Source organism: Dipodomys ordii, unplaced genomic scaffold (genome assembly GCF_000151885.1).
Source record: "Dipodomys ordii isolate 6190 unplaced genomic scaffold, Dord_2.0 Scaffold6, whole genome shotgun sequence".
In the NCBI taxonomy this organism is placed as follows: domain Eukaryota; kingdom Metazoa; phylum Chordata; class Mammalia; order Rodentia; family Heteromyidae; genus Dipodomys; species Dipodomys ordii.
The window spans coordinates 17,057,017-17,070,058 of record NW_012267222.1 but is presented as its reverse complement, the minus strand read 5'-3'; the positions used below and the strand labels follow the sequence as shown (position 1 = coordinate 17,070,058).

The 13,042-nt window shown below is 54.3% G+C and overlaps 1 protein-coding gene across 1 annotated transcript; it reads left to right on the top strand.

Moving 5' to 3' along the window:
- Positions 1-290: 290 nt before the first annotated feature.
- On the top strand, positions 291-8,771 carry LOC106000509 (neuroblastoma suppressor of tumorigenicity 1). Its single transcript, XM_013035795.1, has 4 exons — positions 291-338; positions 5,573-5,767; positions 5,889-6,000; positions 7,361-8,771. Exons 2-4 carry the CDS (start codon positions 5,601-5,603, stop codon positions 7,604-7,606), a joined length of 525 nt encoding a protein of 174 aa, XP_012891249.1. The 5' UTR covers positions 291-338; positions 5,573-5,600; the 3' UTR covers positions 7,607-8,771.
- Positions 8,772-13,042: the final 4,271 nt, after the last annotated feature.

Sequence of the window (13,042 nt, the reverse complement as noted above, 5' to 3'; positions counted from 1 at the left end):
GTTCATGCCTGGCCAGCCCAATGCTAACAGTGAGAAGGAAGGAAGGAAGCCACCCTGTGGTGAGACAGGGGTCGTGGAATCACGGTGGTGGAGCCAAACTCTTCCCGAGGGAACCTGGCAAAACAGACTCTCCCGGGTCACGCTGCCCGTTTCACGGGTGGCAAGCATGAAGTTTAGGTGAGGCCGGAGATGATCAGTGGCTTGGTCTGTAACCGTTGAACTCTCCTGCCTCCAGGCACATGGTGAGCCAGTGGATGGGCTTTGGCCCAATCACATCCTGGAATCCACCAGAGTACCCAGGAAACCCTGTAGGCTGACCAGAGCCGGGCCTGGCCTGAGTGAGTGCAGACCTGAAGCCTGACACTGCCTTCCCCCTAACCAAGAGCAGCGTTTTCAGTTGCACCATTCAAGGAAGTCCCTGAACGCATTCCAAGACCTGGAGGATTGCTCCACCCTGCCGATCCATAAGCCTAGGGCTGCAGCCACCAGGGCCACACCCTCTGCGCCAGCCTGCATGCACAGCTGGGCACGCGGGCTGCTGCTGCAGCTAGTGGAGAGGCTGCGTTCTTCAGCCCTGTGTCATTCAAGGGACCAAGTCTGCGTGGGCTCCCTGCTCAGCAAGTGGGTGTGTCTGGGGCCATTGGACAGTGTATAAAAACCCTTGCCAGCCATCCGCTTATTTGCTGGGGGTGTCCCTCAGATCAGGTCTCACACCAGCATGCGTCTCAGCTTCCTGAAACACAAGCCCACCGTGCCTCCCTCTCCAGTGGGGCTCCTCTGAGGAGCCAGGAGGTTACCATTACTCTTTTGCAGATGGGGAAACTGAGGCACAGAAAGATCTGGGTGGTTGAACTAAGATTGTGGGAAGAGACCCAGACCTTGTCTTGGTGTGAGTATGTGAAGGTAGGAAAGGAGTAGGGTATGGGGCGCATTGAGTTTGACTTGAGCACAACCCCACAAGTGACGGTGGGTGTTTCCATGCAGCGGGGTGCTGAGGCCACACCTCCATGGAGTCACTGGAGCAATGTGGGAGTGCCCTCCCCCCCAGGTGTGGAAACAGGAACTGGACTAGAGGGGAGCTCTGTGTGTACACACACACAGGTGCACATGCATTAGTACAGAGAGAGGGAGAGAGACAGAGACACAGAGAGAGAGGCATAGACATTGGAGTATAATCTATTTTGAATATCCTGGGAAAGGCTTAAGTAATCCTGACTATTAAGAACTTACCAGAAGAGGAAATGGCCCATGAATATTTGTCTGCCACACATATGGATGGGGAGATCTGGGTCCCCCCTTCAATTGTTTCTTTGTTGTTTTTGTTCCAGTTTTGGGGCTTGAACTCAGGTCTTGGGCACTGTCCCTGAGCTTTTTTGCTCCAGGCTAGCACTTAAATCACAGCTCCCCTTGTGGCTTTTTTGGGAGCTTACTTGGAGATAAGAGTCTTACAGACTTTTCTGTCTGAGCTAGTGTTGAACCTTGATCCTCAGATCTCAACTTCCTGAGTAGCTGGTAGTACAGGTGTGAGCCACTGGTGCCCAGCTTCTTCCTACAGATAACCCTGTTGGTCACATCCTGCTCTGTGCAGATGTGCCTGGGCATCTGCATTTCTGGAGAGCATCTTATGGGTTCAGGTAGGTTTGGCGTGGCCCCAGAGGCCTGCCTGGAAGTCCAGGGCTGTGTCCTTGCTTGCCTGACCTTCCTGGCCTTCTCAAGGGACTTTCTAGACCAGCATCTCCTTAGATGCCGCAGGGCCTGTCTGCGTTTGCTCCTGGCTCCCTTCCCTGAGGTGGGAGATAGGGCCGAGCTATTTTTGTGACTGGTGAGTGGATTTCCACAGAGTTGAAATGGGTCTGCTGCTTCTTTTCTGTATGGGTGATGCTGGAGGCCTTGGTGGAATTACCTGTGCTAAGGGCACCTGGCTAAGCCTCACTGTGGCCCCGAGGAGCTAGGATCCACCACATGCTTGACTTTGGAGAATCAGAGTGGAATTTGAACTCTGATCTGTGGCCTCTTTTAAGTTCAGCAGTATCTGAACACCAGAGAGCTGGCAGGAAGAAGGGGGGGGCTCTCTCACTGTTCCTTGTTTCTTTTTCTTCTTCAAGGGTAGTTAGTAGCCCACCTGCTACAGTACAGAGTCAAATCCTGACCTCCCTCCCCAGCCTTGTTCCAGATGCTGCCCAGCCTTTCCCGTGATCTCTCTGGGGAAAGAGAGCTAGCCTCAGTGGGTACCAACTGGGTGCTGCGTATTTTCTTCCAATCTTCTCAGTTCTTTCCCAAGGAGAGAGCATAGGCTTCCTTGTTAGGGTTGGGGAAGAGTTCTGAGAGGTAAAGTCTAGTCCTGGAGGACACACAGTCCTTAGGTAGGGGGTCTGGGTCCAACATTAGGACTGGAGGGGCCACGTGTCTGGTGGGAGTGTCCAGTCTGCTGGGCTGCAGAATTGGAGGTGGCCTCATTGCCTGCTCGGAGCTCCTGGCAGGGCAGGGCGTGTTCTATTTGCAGGTGGCCTTCTGCATCAGTTTATATTTCCTCCTAACTTCTTACAAAGCTGGTGTTAATAACCTGTAACCCAACTCTAGGCCACTGACTGCCCACCTCAAATGCATCGTTACCTTAACTCCAAGCGTCTCCATTTGGTTTAACTTCAACCCAATCCTGCTCTGAAGGCTCACGCCTACTCCTAATTCAGCTCCAAGTCAGACTCACATCCTTCTCTGGGAGAGATCATTACAGGCCATTCCAAATCCTCTGAGATCCTAACACCATTCCCTGCCTTAGTCTCCTCCTGGCCCCAACCTGGCCTGTTGTTCCTAAGGAGGCAATAAGTTTCTGAGCTCAAGAAGGGCCAGCTCAGCCAGGCGGGGCCCAGGGAGCTCTAGCTTTAAATGGACTTAGGGCCCTCTGCTCAGGCTGATTTTCTAGGGAGGGCAGAGGACCTGTGAGGGGGCAGGATGTCTCCTGGACACTGCTTCAAAAAGCAGCGAGAAACAAAGCCTGTTCTATTTGGTGAGGATGGGGTTGTACCAAAACCACAGGCTTTGCCGTGCATCTTGTGGGCCAGTTTGAAAGTGTGTGGGTGAGATCGAGGACAGGACAGGAGGAGGGTATCCCTCAGTCTCGCCAGCTTCTGTGTTCCTTGCTGGGCCGGGAGTAGAGGCTATCTTGTGATGGAGGAGGTGCAGGGAGGGGGGCAGGGCTGAGGTCTGCTGGATGGGGGAAGAGCTGGGTATGATGGAGCAGGGCAGGCTGCCCCTGCCCCCTAGCCCTGCCCAGCCAGCGCACCCAGATTTCTCTGCAGGAGCAGAGAGCCAGCCCCGTCCCTGGACACTTCTGGATCCTTGTCAGAGCACCTGCCTCTGCCACCCTGACGTGCTTTCTGGAGAAGATGGGCCACAATGGGACTATCCATTCTCACCCTGGTGTCTGGGCCTGCTTCCTCTACTGCCCCTCAACCTCACTCCTACCCCTGTGGGAACCGCCCCGAATCAGAGTCTCTGACCAAGCTGGGAAAGGATTCCTGCCCGCCCGCCCAGCACGATCCCCTGCCTCCCCATCTAAACTTGTTAAAAACAAAAAACAAAACAAGTTCCACCTCTCCTAAGAGCTTTCTCACGTAAGTCCCTCATTTCACAGGTGAGGAAACTGAGGTCCAAGAGTCCAAGGGTTACCCAGCGTGTGTGCCCATCACCCATTCCCCACTGTCCCCTTCTCAAGCACCACCCTTACTTCCGAGGCCCTCCGAACGCCACCGCCACCTCACTGTTTGTTTGTTTTTTTGAGGTGGAGATGGGAGTGAAACTTGGAGAAAGCTAACGTTGAAGAAGGGGCGGAGGGACATGGGGTGAGGGCGAGTGTGGGTCCCCTCCAGCCACTAATTGAAAACACAGGCTATCCTGCATTGCCATCTTCTGGTAAATTCCGGTACTGCTCCTTCAGGGCTCAGCTTTGATAGTCTCCAGTATGGATGGGTGGGGTGGGAAATGGTAAAGGGGGTTCTAGGAGGAAATACATCCAACTGAGCAGGGTAAGAATTCACTGTGCTGGGGAGGTCGAGCTGAACGTCCCGGAGCAACTAGGCAGTACCCGTCTAGATGACAGAATGCGGTGGTCTGCCGGGAGGCTGTGTGGACAGTCCCATTGTGGTGCTGAGGTTCACACCCCAGCAGCCTTGCCTGTGCCCGGCAGATGCTGCACCACTGAGCTGCATCCCCAGTTCCACTTCCTTTACACTCCCCCGACTCCACTGGAGGGTCCCCAGCAGCTCAGGAGGCTGAGATCTGAGGGTCACGGGTCAAAGCCAGCTTGGGCAGCAAAGTCCATGAGCCTTTTTAAAATTGTACTGGTGATGAACAGGGCAATTACATAAGTACATTTTGTTTTGGACACTGTCACCCCCTCCCTCATTTTCTCCTGCTTTCCCCTCCTCCTCCCCCGTCCTCCAAGTTGTAAAGTTCATTTCCAATGTAGTGTCTAGTGAGTATCATTGTTGCATTAGTTCATCCTTTGTCCTGCTGTTTCTGTGATTTCATGAGACTCATTTTTTGTTGTTGTTGGTCATCAGGCCTGACCTCTGGGCCTGGGCGCTGTCCCTCAGTTCTTCAGCTCAAGGCTAGCGCTCTACTACTTGAGCCACAGTGCCACTTCCAGCTTTTTCTGCTTAAGTGGTGCTGAGGAATGGAACCCAGGGCCTCATGCATGCAAGGCAAGTGCTCTACCACTGAGCCACCTTCCCAGTCCCTCCATCAGACTCTTTTTTTTTTTTTTGTCGGTCGTGGGGCTTGAACTCTAGGAACTCTGGGCTTGGGCGCTGTCCCTGCGCTCTTCGGCTCAAGGAGAGTGCCCTACTACTTGAACCACAGCACCACTAATGGTTTTCTGGTGGTTTATTGGAGAGAAGAGTCTCACGGACTTTTCTGCCTGGGCTGGCTTTGAACCGTGACCCTCAGATTTCAGCCTCCTGAGTAGCTAGGATTACAGGCGTGAGCCACTGACACCGGCTTCCATGAGACTCTTATCTCCAACAAACAAAAGCCAGAGGTGGCACTGTGGCTCAAGTGGTATAGAACTAGCTTTGAGCACAAAGAGGCTCAGGAACAGAGCCCAGGCCGAGTTCAAGCCCCAGGATCAGCAAAACAAACAAACAAACACCTCCTTTACCACCTTTTCTTTTCCTTCCCTCTCCTTTCCTTTCTTTTTTCCTTTTTTCATTTTGTGTGTGTGCCTGTCCTGGGGCTGGAACTCAGGGCCTGGGTGCTGCTGCTGAGTTTTTTGTTTTTTCAAGGTGAGTACCCGGCCACTTGAGCCACAGCCCCACTTCTGGCTTTTTGGTGCTTGATTGGGGATAAGGCTTGTTTCGAACTTCATTCCTCAGATCTCAGCCTCTTGAGTAGCTGGGATTGTAAGTGTGCGCCACCAGTGCCAGGCACCACTCTTCTTCCTACCCATCTGACAGGACAGTTTTGAGGTTCGGGGAGGCATGCTTGGTTAGTGAATGGGAGAGCTGGCTTTGAACCCAGGGCTGAGTCATGCTTGCAGCACCGCCACTCCCCCTCACCTGCCCTCTGTGCTCAGTTTCAGGGCTCAGGAGGCCGCGGGCACCATGCTGCGGGTCCTGGTGGGGGCTGTCCTCCCTGCCATCCTGCTGGCTGCGCCCCCACCCATCAACAAGCTGGCCCTGTTCCCGGATAAGAGCGCCTGGTGCGAAGCCAAGAACATCACCCAGATCGTGGGCCACGGCGGCTGTGAGGCCAAGTCCATTCAGAACAGGTGGGAGCCCCCTCCCCCGCCCAGGGTGGGGGCAGGCTCAGGCCCAGGGAGGGAAGAAGACCAGGGCTGTGCACTGCGACCACCCTGGGGGTGACAGGCACGGTACCCTCTGCTCCTACAGGGCCTGCCTAGGACAGTGCTTCAGCTACAGCGTCCCCAACACCTTCCCGCAGTCCACAGAGTCCCTGGTGCACTGCGACTCCTGCATGCCCGCCCGGTCCACGTGGGAGATTGTGAGTACAGTACGGGGTACTGAGGAAGGAAGCCTCCCCCCTCCCCCCCCTCAGGAAGGAAGCCTTCCACCACCCCTCCCCCCCTACTCGGGAAAGAAGCCTTCCACCCATCCCCCCTACTCAGGAAGGAAGCCCCCCTATTCAGGAAGGAAGCCTCCCCCCCCCTTACTCAGGAAGGAAGCCTCCCCACCACTCAGGAAGGAAGCCCTCCACCCCCCCACACACACTCAGGAAGGAAGCCTTCCATCCCCCCTACTCAGGAAGGAAGCCTTCAGCCCTGGCGTCCCCGCCCTGCCCCTCCCCTGTGCTGGAGAAATACTGGGGGCCCTGGCCATGGGCTGGCACACATGTCTGCACTAACTTGTAGAGGACAAGGGGTCTTCCTGCGGCTTTTGTTTGCATATCATGCTGTCCTGAAATTCTTCCCACAGTTACAGGCTGAGTTCAGAATCTCTGCCCCTTCTTGTGGGGTCCTGCATGGCCTGTCTCACTAGTCTTGCCCATTTTTATTTTTTGCCAGTTCTTGGGCTTGAACTCAGGGCCTGGGCACTGTCCCTGAGCTTCTTTTGCTCAAGGCTAGCGCTCTACCACTTGAACCACAGCGCCACTTCCGGCTTTTTCTGTGTATGCGATACTGAGGAATCGAACCCAGGGCTTCATGCATGCTAGGCAAGCACTCTACCTCCTCCTCCTCTCATCCTTCATTAATTTTTATTCATCTGCTCTTGGCTCAAACATTTTCCAGGGGTCATTTTCAGAACCCCCGGAGGCAAATCCCTGTGACCCTGGCTCTCTGAGTCAGAGCCCTGTGTGCCGCCTCCATGGCGGGGAGGAAGAAAGGAATGAATAGCAATGTTGACACAGGGAAGGCAGGGCATGAACGAGGTTCCTACAGGGTGAACCTCTCAGCTGGGTGGGTGAGGGGGGGGCTCAGAATGGGGCTTCTTTGTGGAAGTGACACCTAAGCTTGGATTCAAAGATTGCCCATGATTTCACTGGCCTAGTTTGGAGTAAGTGGTAGGGGGGATGGACTGGGAAAACCCTTTTAGGCATAGGAAACAGCATGTGCAAAGGCTCTGTGGCAGGTCAGATGGCACAGGGGTAGGGAATGGTGGAGAGGTCAGCCAGGGCCAGCCTGCAGTTCCTGGATAGCCTAAGAAAGAGGTCAGGAACTTTCTCCAAGTATACTGGGAATGCTGAGGGGAGGTCTGTGCCCCACCCCGCCAGGGTCTGAGAGGGAAGGGTAGGTGGGGGTGGCAGGATTGGGTGCCTCCTGCCTGGGCCCCAGGTTGGGGCCTGGTGGGGGAGGTGGCCTCTGGGTGTCTCAGGGAACATCCCTCTCTCCCTGTGCCCTCCCCAGGTGACCCTAGAGTGCCCCGGCCATGAGGAGGTGCCCCGCGTGGAGAAGCTGGTGGAGAAGATCGTGCATTGCAGCTGCCAGGCCTGCGGCAAGGAGCCCAGCCACGAGGGGCTGAGCGTGTACGTGCAGGGCGAGGAGGGGCCGGGCTCCGTGCCTGGCCCCCACCCCCACCCCCGGGGGCAGGCCCCAGAGCCTGAGGAGCCCCCCGGAGCCCCCCACACCGAGGACGAGGGGGCTGAGGACTGACATGTCCCCCCAGCTCTTCTTCCCCACCTGTCCCCCTGTGGAATGTCGGGTCTCATCCTCTAGTAGGGGGAAGCCAGGGGAAAGGCCGGAGCCAAGCCCCGCTACTCCTCTCCCCGCCTCCTCCCCACCTTGGCACTGGATGGACTTGGAATCTGACTTGGACTTGGAATGCTGCTCAGTTGCCATGGAGACCTGAAGGGGCGGGGCTGGAGCCAGGCTGCACAATTTAATATATGCAAGAGGTGGGGTGGGGGCGGGGAGCTGAGGTCTTCTGGGCTGTCTTTGGGGGAAGGTGAGGCGCCCTTCCTTTCTGCCTTCTAGAGCTGTACCCTTGGGAGCTGCTGAGGAGTGAGGGGAGACCCTGGAGATGGCTACCCCACAGGTTCCTGGTGGGGCAGGATCCCCTGGGGTGTGTGTGTGGGGGGCGCTGAGGACGGGTCCCCGGCTAGCCTCTGCCTTGCAGGAAGCAGTGGGCTAGGAAGACCCTCACTGACAGAGGCAGGCAGAGTTTGGTTTTGGTTTCTGTCTCCTTCCCCAGTTGAAGCATCACCCCTTAGGACACGAGTCTCCTCAGTGCAGTGCAGGGGTCAGGCTGGGGCAGGACCCTGCTGACACTCTGGGCCTTGCTCTGCCAGCAGTGGCTTGTCTGCTGTTGGGTGGGGGGGGGGGGGGGGCAAACAAAGAGCTTTGCTGGCCAGAGGGAGGAGGCGGGCCTGACCATCATGGACCGGACATGACCCCTGCCCCCCTCCTGTTGTACAGCATCCAGTGTCCCCCCTGCCCCTGGGGACTCTGGCAGAGCATCTCTCCTGGTAGCTGAGGGCAGGCCAGTGGGACCTGAGTAGAGTCTCTGGGGACAAGGAGGCCCCTGGGGGAGGGGGGCCCATGTTGGCCTCCTACCCCCCCCCATCTAGCTCCCAATTCCCCTCCCCTTCCCAGCTGCACTTTAACCTTAGAGAGATGGGGGGGTGGGGCAGGGGCAGGGAGGTGGTGAGGAGGACCCTTCTTTGTCCCTTGTCCTCCCTGTGTGGTTCCTCTGTGCCCAGGGTGCTGCCAGCCTACCATCCTGTCCCTGGCGCTGCCCCGTCCACGGCTGTTCCGACAAGAGCTTTTGCAGAGCTTGTGACCAGTAGACGTCTTCTCACCAATAAATGCCTTCAATGCCTGTGCTTTCTTCCCTGTGGGCGGTCTCCTCCTCCCCTGTTCCCATATCCCGTGACGTGACTGTGACTCCCTTCCCTATCTGTACCCGGGTGCCAATGCCCTGGCTCACTGGCTTGTGGCTTCCACTCCTTCTGGGGCGGGAGGGGGGGTGTAGGGAAGGGTGCCCATTTCTGGCCTGGTGGATCTGTCCACCAGGACTGGGTGTTTGACCCTTGGTACTCTGGACTTGTCTCCTGCCCTCTCTTCACTCTCAGTGATCCAGGCATTAGAGCTTGCTGGTGGCCCTAGTCTGGCCTGACGCTTCCTCCTCCCTCCCCCAGGAAAAGAACAAACAGGAAACCCAAATCCATTGCTCAGCCAGATGCCAATGGCTCATGCTTATAATCCTAACTATTCAGGCCTGAGATCTGAGGATTGCAGTTCAAAGCCAGCTTGGCCAGAAAAGTCCCAGTAAGACTCTTATCTCCAGTTAACCACTCAAAAAATGGAAAGTGGCGCTGTGGCTTAAGTGGTAGAGCGCTAGCCTTGAGTGAAAAAGCTCAGGGACAGTGCTCAGGCCCTGAGTTCAAGCCCCATAACCGACCCCCCAAAACCATTGATTACAAGGTGACCAGGTAATTTATATAAGACACCAAGACCCTCACTCAGTGCCCACACTCAAGGGTGGGCTTTGATTCCTGAGAGGATGGCAGGTGCTAAGGCTCAGCTGTTTCCCAGGGTGATGTGGCTTAGAAATGTCAGCAGGATAGCCGGGCGCCAGTGGCTCACACCTGTAACCCTAGCTACTCAGGAGGCTGAGATCTGAGGATCTTGGTTCAAAGCCAGCCCAGGCAGGAAAGTCCAATTAACCACCAGAAAACTGGAAGTGGCACTGTGGCTCAAGTGGTAGAGCGCTCGCCTTGAGCTGAAGAGCTGAGGGACAGCGCCCAGGCCCAGAGTTCAAGTCCCATGACCAAAAAAAAGCAGGACCCATAAGTCCATGGAAAGGCTTCACATCTCCTAGAATGGGAAATGGAGGCTCTAGGAAAGGAGGTGACTTGTATGAGCTCATAGGTGGCTGTCATGTCAGGCCCAGACACGTCAACACAGCCATGACAATCCTAGAAGTCCTGAGTCCCCGACCTCTGAGCATCAGGGGCTTTGGTTCTCAGCATTCCCTCGGTGGCCCAAGAAGCCTGGGTCTAAGTAGGGCCTGGAATTCCTAGATGTATGAATGAGAAAGGTGGGTGGAAAAGGCAGGGGCCAGGCTGGGAATGCCTGACAGAGATCAGACTTGGTCTGAAGCAAGGTGTCTATGCAGAGCAGGAAGACAAGGAAGAGGAGGAGGAGGGAGAGGGGGAGGAAGCAGTTGGGGGGCCAGCAGGGGTGAAGGCTGAGGTCTAGCTGGGGATGTTGTGGATCAGAGTTCAGGGCTGGGCCTTATGGGGGAATCAGTGCTGATTGGATGTAGGAGCCCAGGGGAAGAGCTATTTTAAAGAATGATAGTCTCTTTCCTCTCCTCTTTCTCTCCGTCTCTCTCCCTCTCCCTGTCTCATTTGTTTCCCACTAAGCTCAAACCTAAATCACCAAGAGAGCCCCAGAGGGCTCTCCACAGGGTGCAGTCTGGGTTTGCAATCTTTACAGGAATTAACAAAGACAGCAGTATGTCAGTACAGGCCTGGATGGCAGTGTAATTAGGGGTAATCCAACTTCCCATCTCCTTTATATGGAGCCAGCTATCAACTAGTTTTCTTCTCCCAGCCTCTGGGGGAGTCCAGGGCAGCCTGGGTTCAAGTCCTGCCAGGGCCATTTTCTAGCCAATCTTGAGCAAGTCACATAAGATCTGTGAGGCTCCATGTTCCTACTGGTGATCACACCAATTTGCTTCTCAGGTGATGGCAGCATTCCATGAATGAGTTGCACAGAAAGCTTGGGACATGGCCTGGCACTGGGGGTGAAACTTGGGGCCTTGTGCTCTTGCTTCACTTGCTTGCTCACAGCTGGTGTTTTACCACTTGAGCCATACCTCCAGACCAGCTTTTTGCTGGATCATTGGAGAGTGAGTCTTACTTTTCTGTCTCAGTTATCTTAACCTCTAGATCTCAGCCTCCTGAGCAGCTACTTTTACAGGCCTGAGCCTGTAATTACCTGATTGGGTAATTTTCAGATAGGGTCTTACACTTTTTTCTGAGGGGCTGGCCTTGGACTTTGGTCCTCCTATTTATGTCTGCCACCGAACTGGGATTACAAGCACGTACCATCACATGCATTTGGGGCAGATATTTATTGAAGGAGCTTGCCATGCTGGAATTAAGTACTCCTTTGCAGGGAGGAGTAAGGAAGTCTAGGATTTGACCATTCCACGATCTAAAGGACCAGATGCATAGGAGCTTACTGATGGAGCTCTGAAGAATGGTGATAACAATATGGCCACAAGATGTCACCACCACCCTAGCCCAATCTTATTTTTTTTTTAATTAGACAAAGTAAGATAATTAGCATCTATTAACCAGAATGTGACAACATTAACATCACTATGATGTTTTCCTGAAATAAAATACAGCATACATTAGAGAAAAACTAAAGCATTCGATTGCAAAGCTAGGATTTATCAGGCACTTCTGTGTTTAAATGCTTATCTCGTCCATACCCCCCATAGAAGAGCGGGGTTGCAGGTGTAAGTTGGAGGCAAAGTGTTTGCCTACCATGTGCTAGGCTCTGGGTTCAATCCACAGCCCACAAGTAAATAAAGTAAAACAACAACAAAAACAATTAGCTGGGTACCAGTGGAGCATACCTGTAATCTTAACTACTCAGGAGGCTGAGATCTGAGAATCAGTTTGAAGCATGCCCCTTCTACCCCCCAGGAAGGAAAGTCTGAGAGACTCTTATCTTCAATAAACTACTTTTAAAAAAGGCTGGAAGTGGCGCTGTGGCTCAAGTGGTAGAGTGCTTAGCTTGAGCAAGAGAAACTCAGGGACTGTGCCTAGGCCTTGAGTTCAAGCCCCAGGACAAGCAAAAAACAAAATAATAACAGAAGTAAAATTCAGTCTTAAAAAATAAAAAAGACAGGTTTGGAATATAGCTTAGTGGTAGAGTGCTTGCCTAGCGTGCATGAAGCCCTGGGTTCCATTCCTCAGTACCACATATACAGAAAAAGCTGGAAGTGGTGCTGTGGCTCAGGTAATAGAGTGCTAGCCTGGAGCAAAAGAAGCTCAGGGACAGTGCCCAGGTCTGAGTTCAAGCCCCCGGGCTAGCAAAAAAAAAAAAAAAAGGGTATTTAAGAAGTTTAGCTAGGCAGGCTGGTAGTGCCTGTAATCCCAGACCTCAGAAGGAGGTCTAAAGCAGAGGATGGTGAGTTCCAGGCCAGCGTAGACCCTTCCAGGGCAAGTAGCAGAATCATGATTAGAAACCCAGGTTGTTGGGCTCTCATGTCTGCTGTTACTCACACTAGGAGTTCCAGGGATTCTGGAGTTTCCTCAGGGCAGAAGACATTCCCATTATACAGATAGGAACACTGAGGCAGCCGACCAGCCAGGACAGAGCACTGCCAGTTTTAACAGAGGACACCAGCATCATTCCAACCCCTCCACACCCCTGTGAGGTGTATGGGGCCTTCTGCTAAGCTGAGGTGCCTGAGCCGCTAGCTCTAAGTCTTCAGAGCTGCAGAGCAGGGGAGCTGGTTCTTGAGGCTCGGTTCCAGTCTCAGGGGTGCTACACTGGGACAATGCAGTGTGGGCAAGTATGAGCCTCTTCCTACTGTGTAGATCCATCTGTGGGGTCTGAACAGATAATTACTTAGAGGGGCGGGGCTGCAGTGCCTAGGGGACCTTCAACAGTGGACTCCCTCTGTGGTGGCAGATGTGAAGTTCAGCTCCATGCTGGTGATTTTGGTAGACACCCTAGCCTTCTCTGAGCCCCAATTTTATGTGTGCTACTTCCCAAGTCAGGCCACAGGAGTGGGAATAGTGCAACAGAGCAGGCCCTGGTATGTTTTCCTCTGACTGTGGGGTGACCATCAGAGCACCCCAACTGTGCCTGGCCTGGGGATGGCACACACTCCTTACACCTCCACACACCCCACGAGTAGTTATGGTGCAGGTGCAACTCAGAGAAGGGGCTGGGGGGCGCTGGTGGGCCCCAGGGGCAGCGCTCCCTCTGATTTTCTTTATATTGATGTACATTTGTTCTATCATTTATGTTTATTCTGCTTGCTTGCTTATTTATCTATTTACTTATGTCAGTTGTGAGGCTTGAACTCGGTGCCTGGGTTGGTATCCCTAAGGTTTTTTT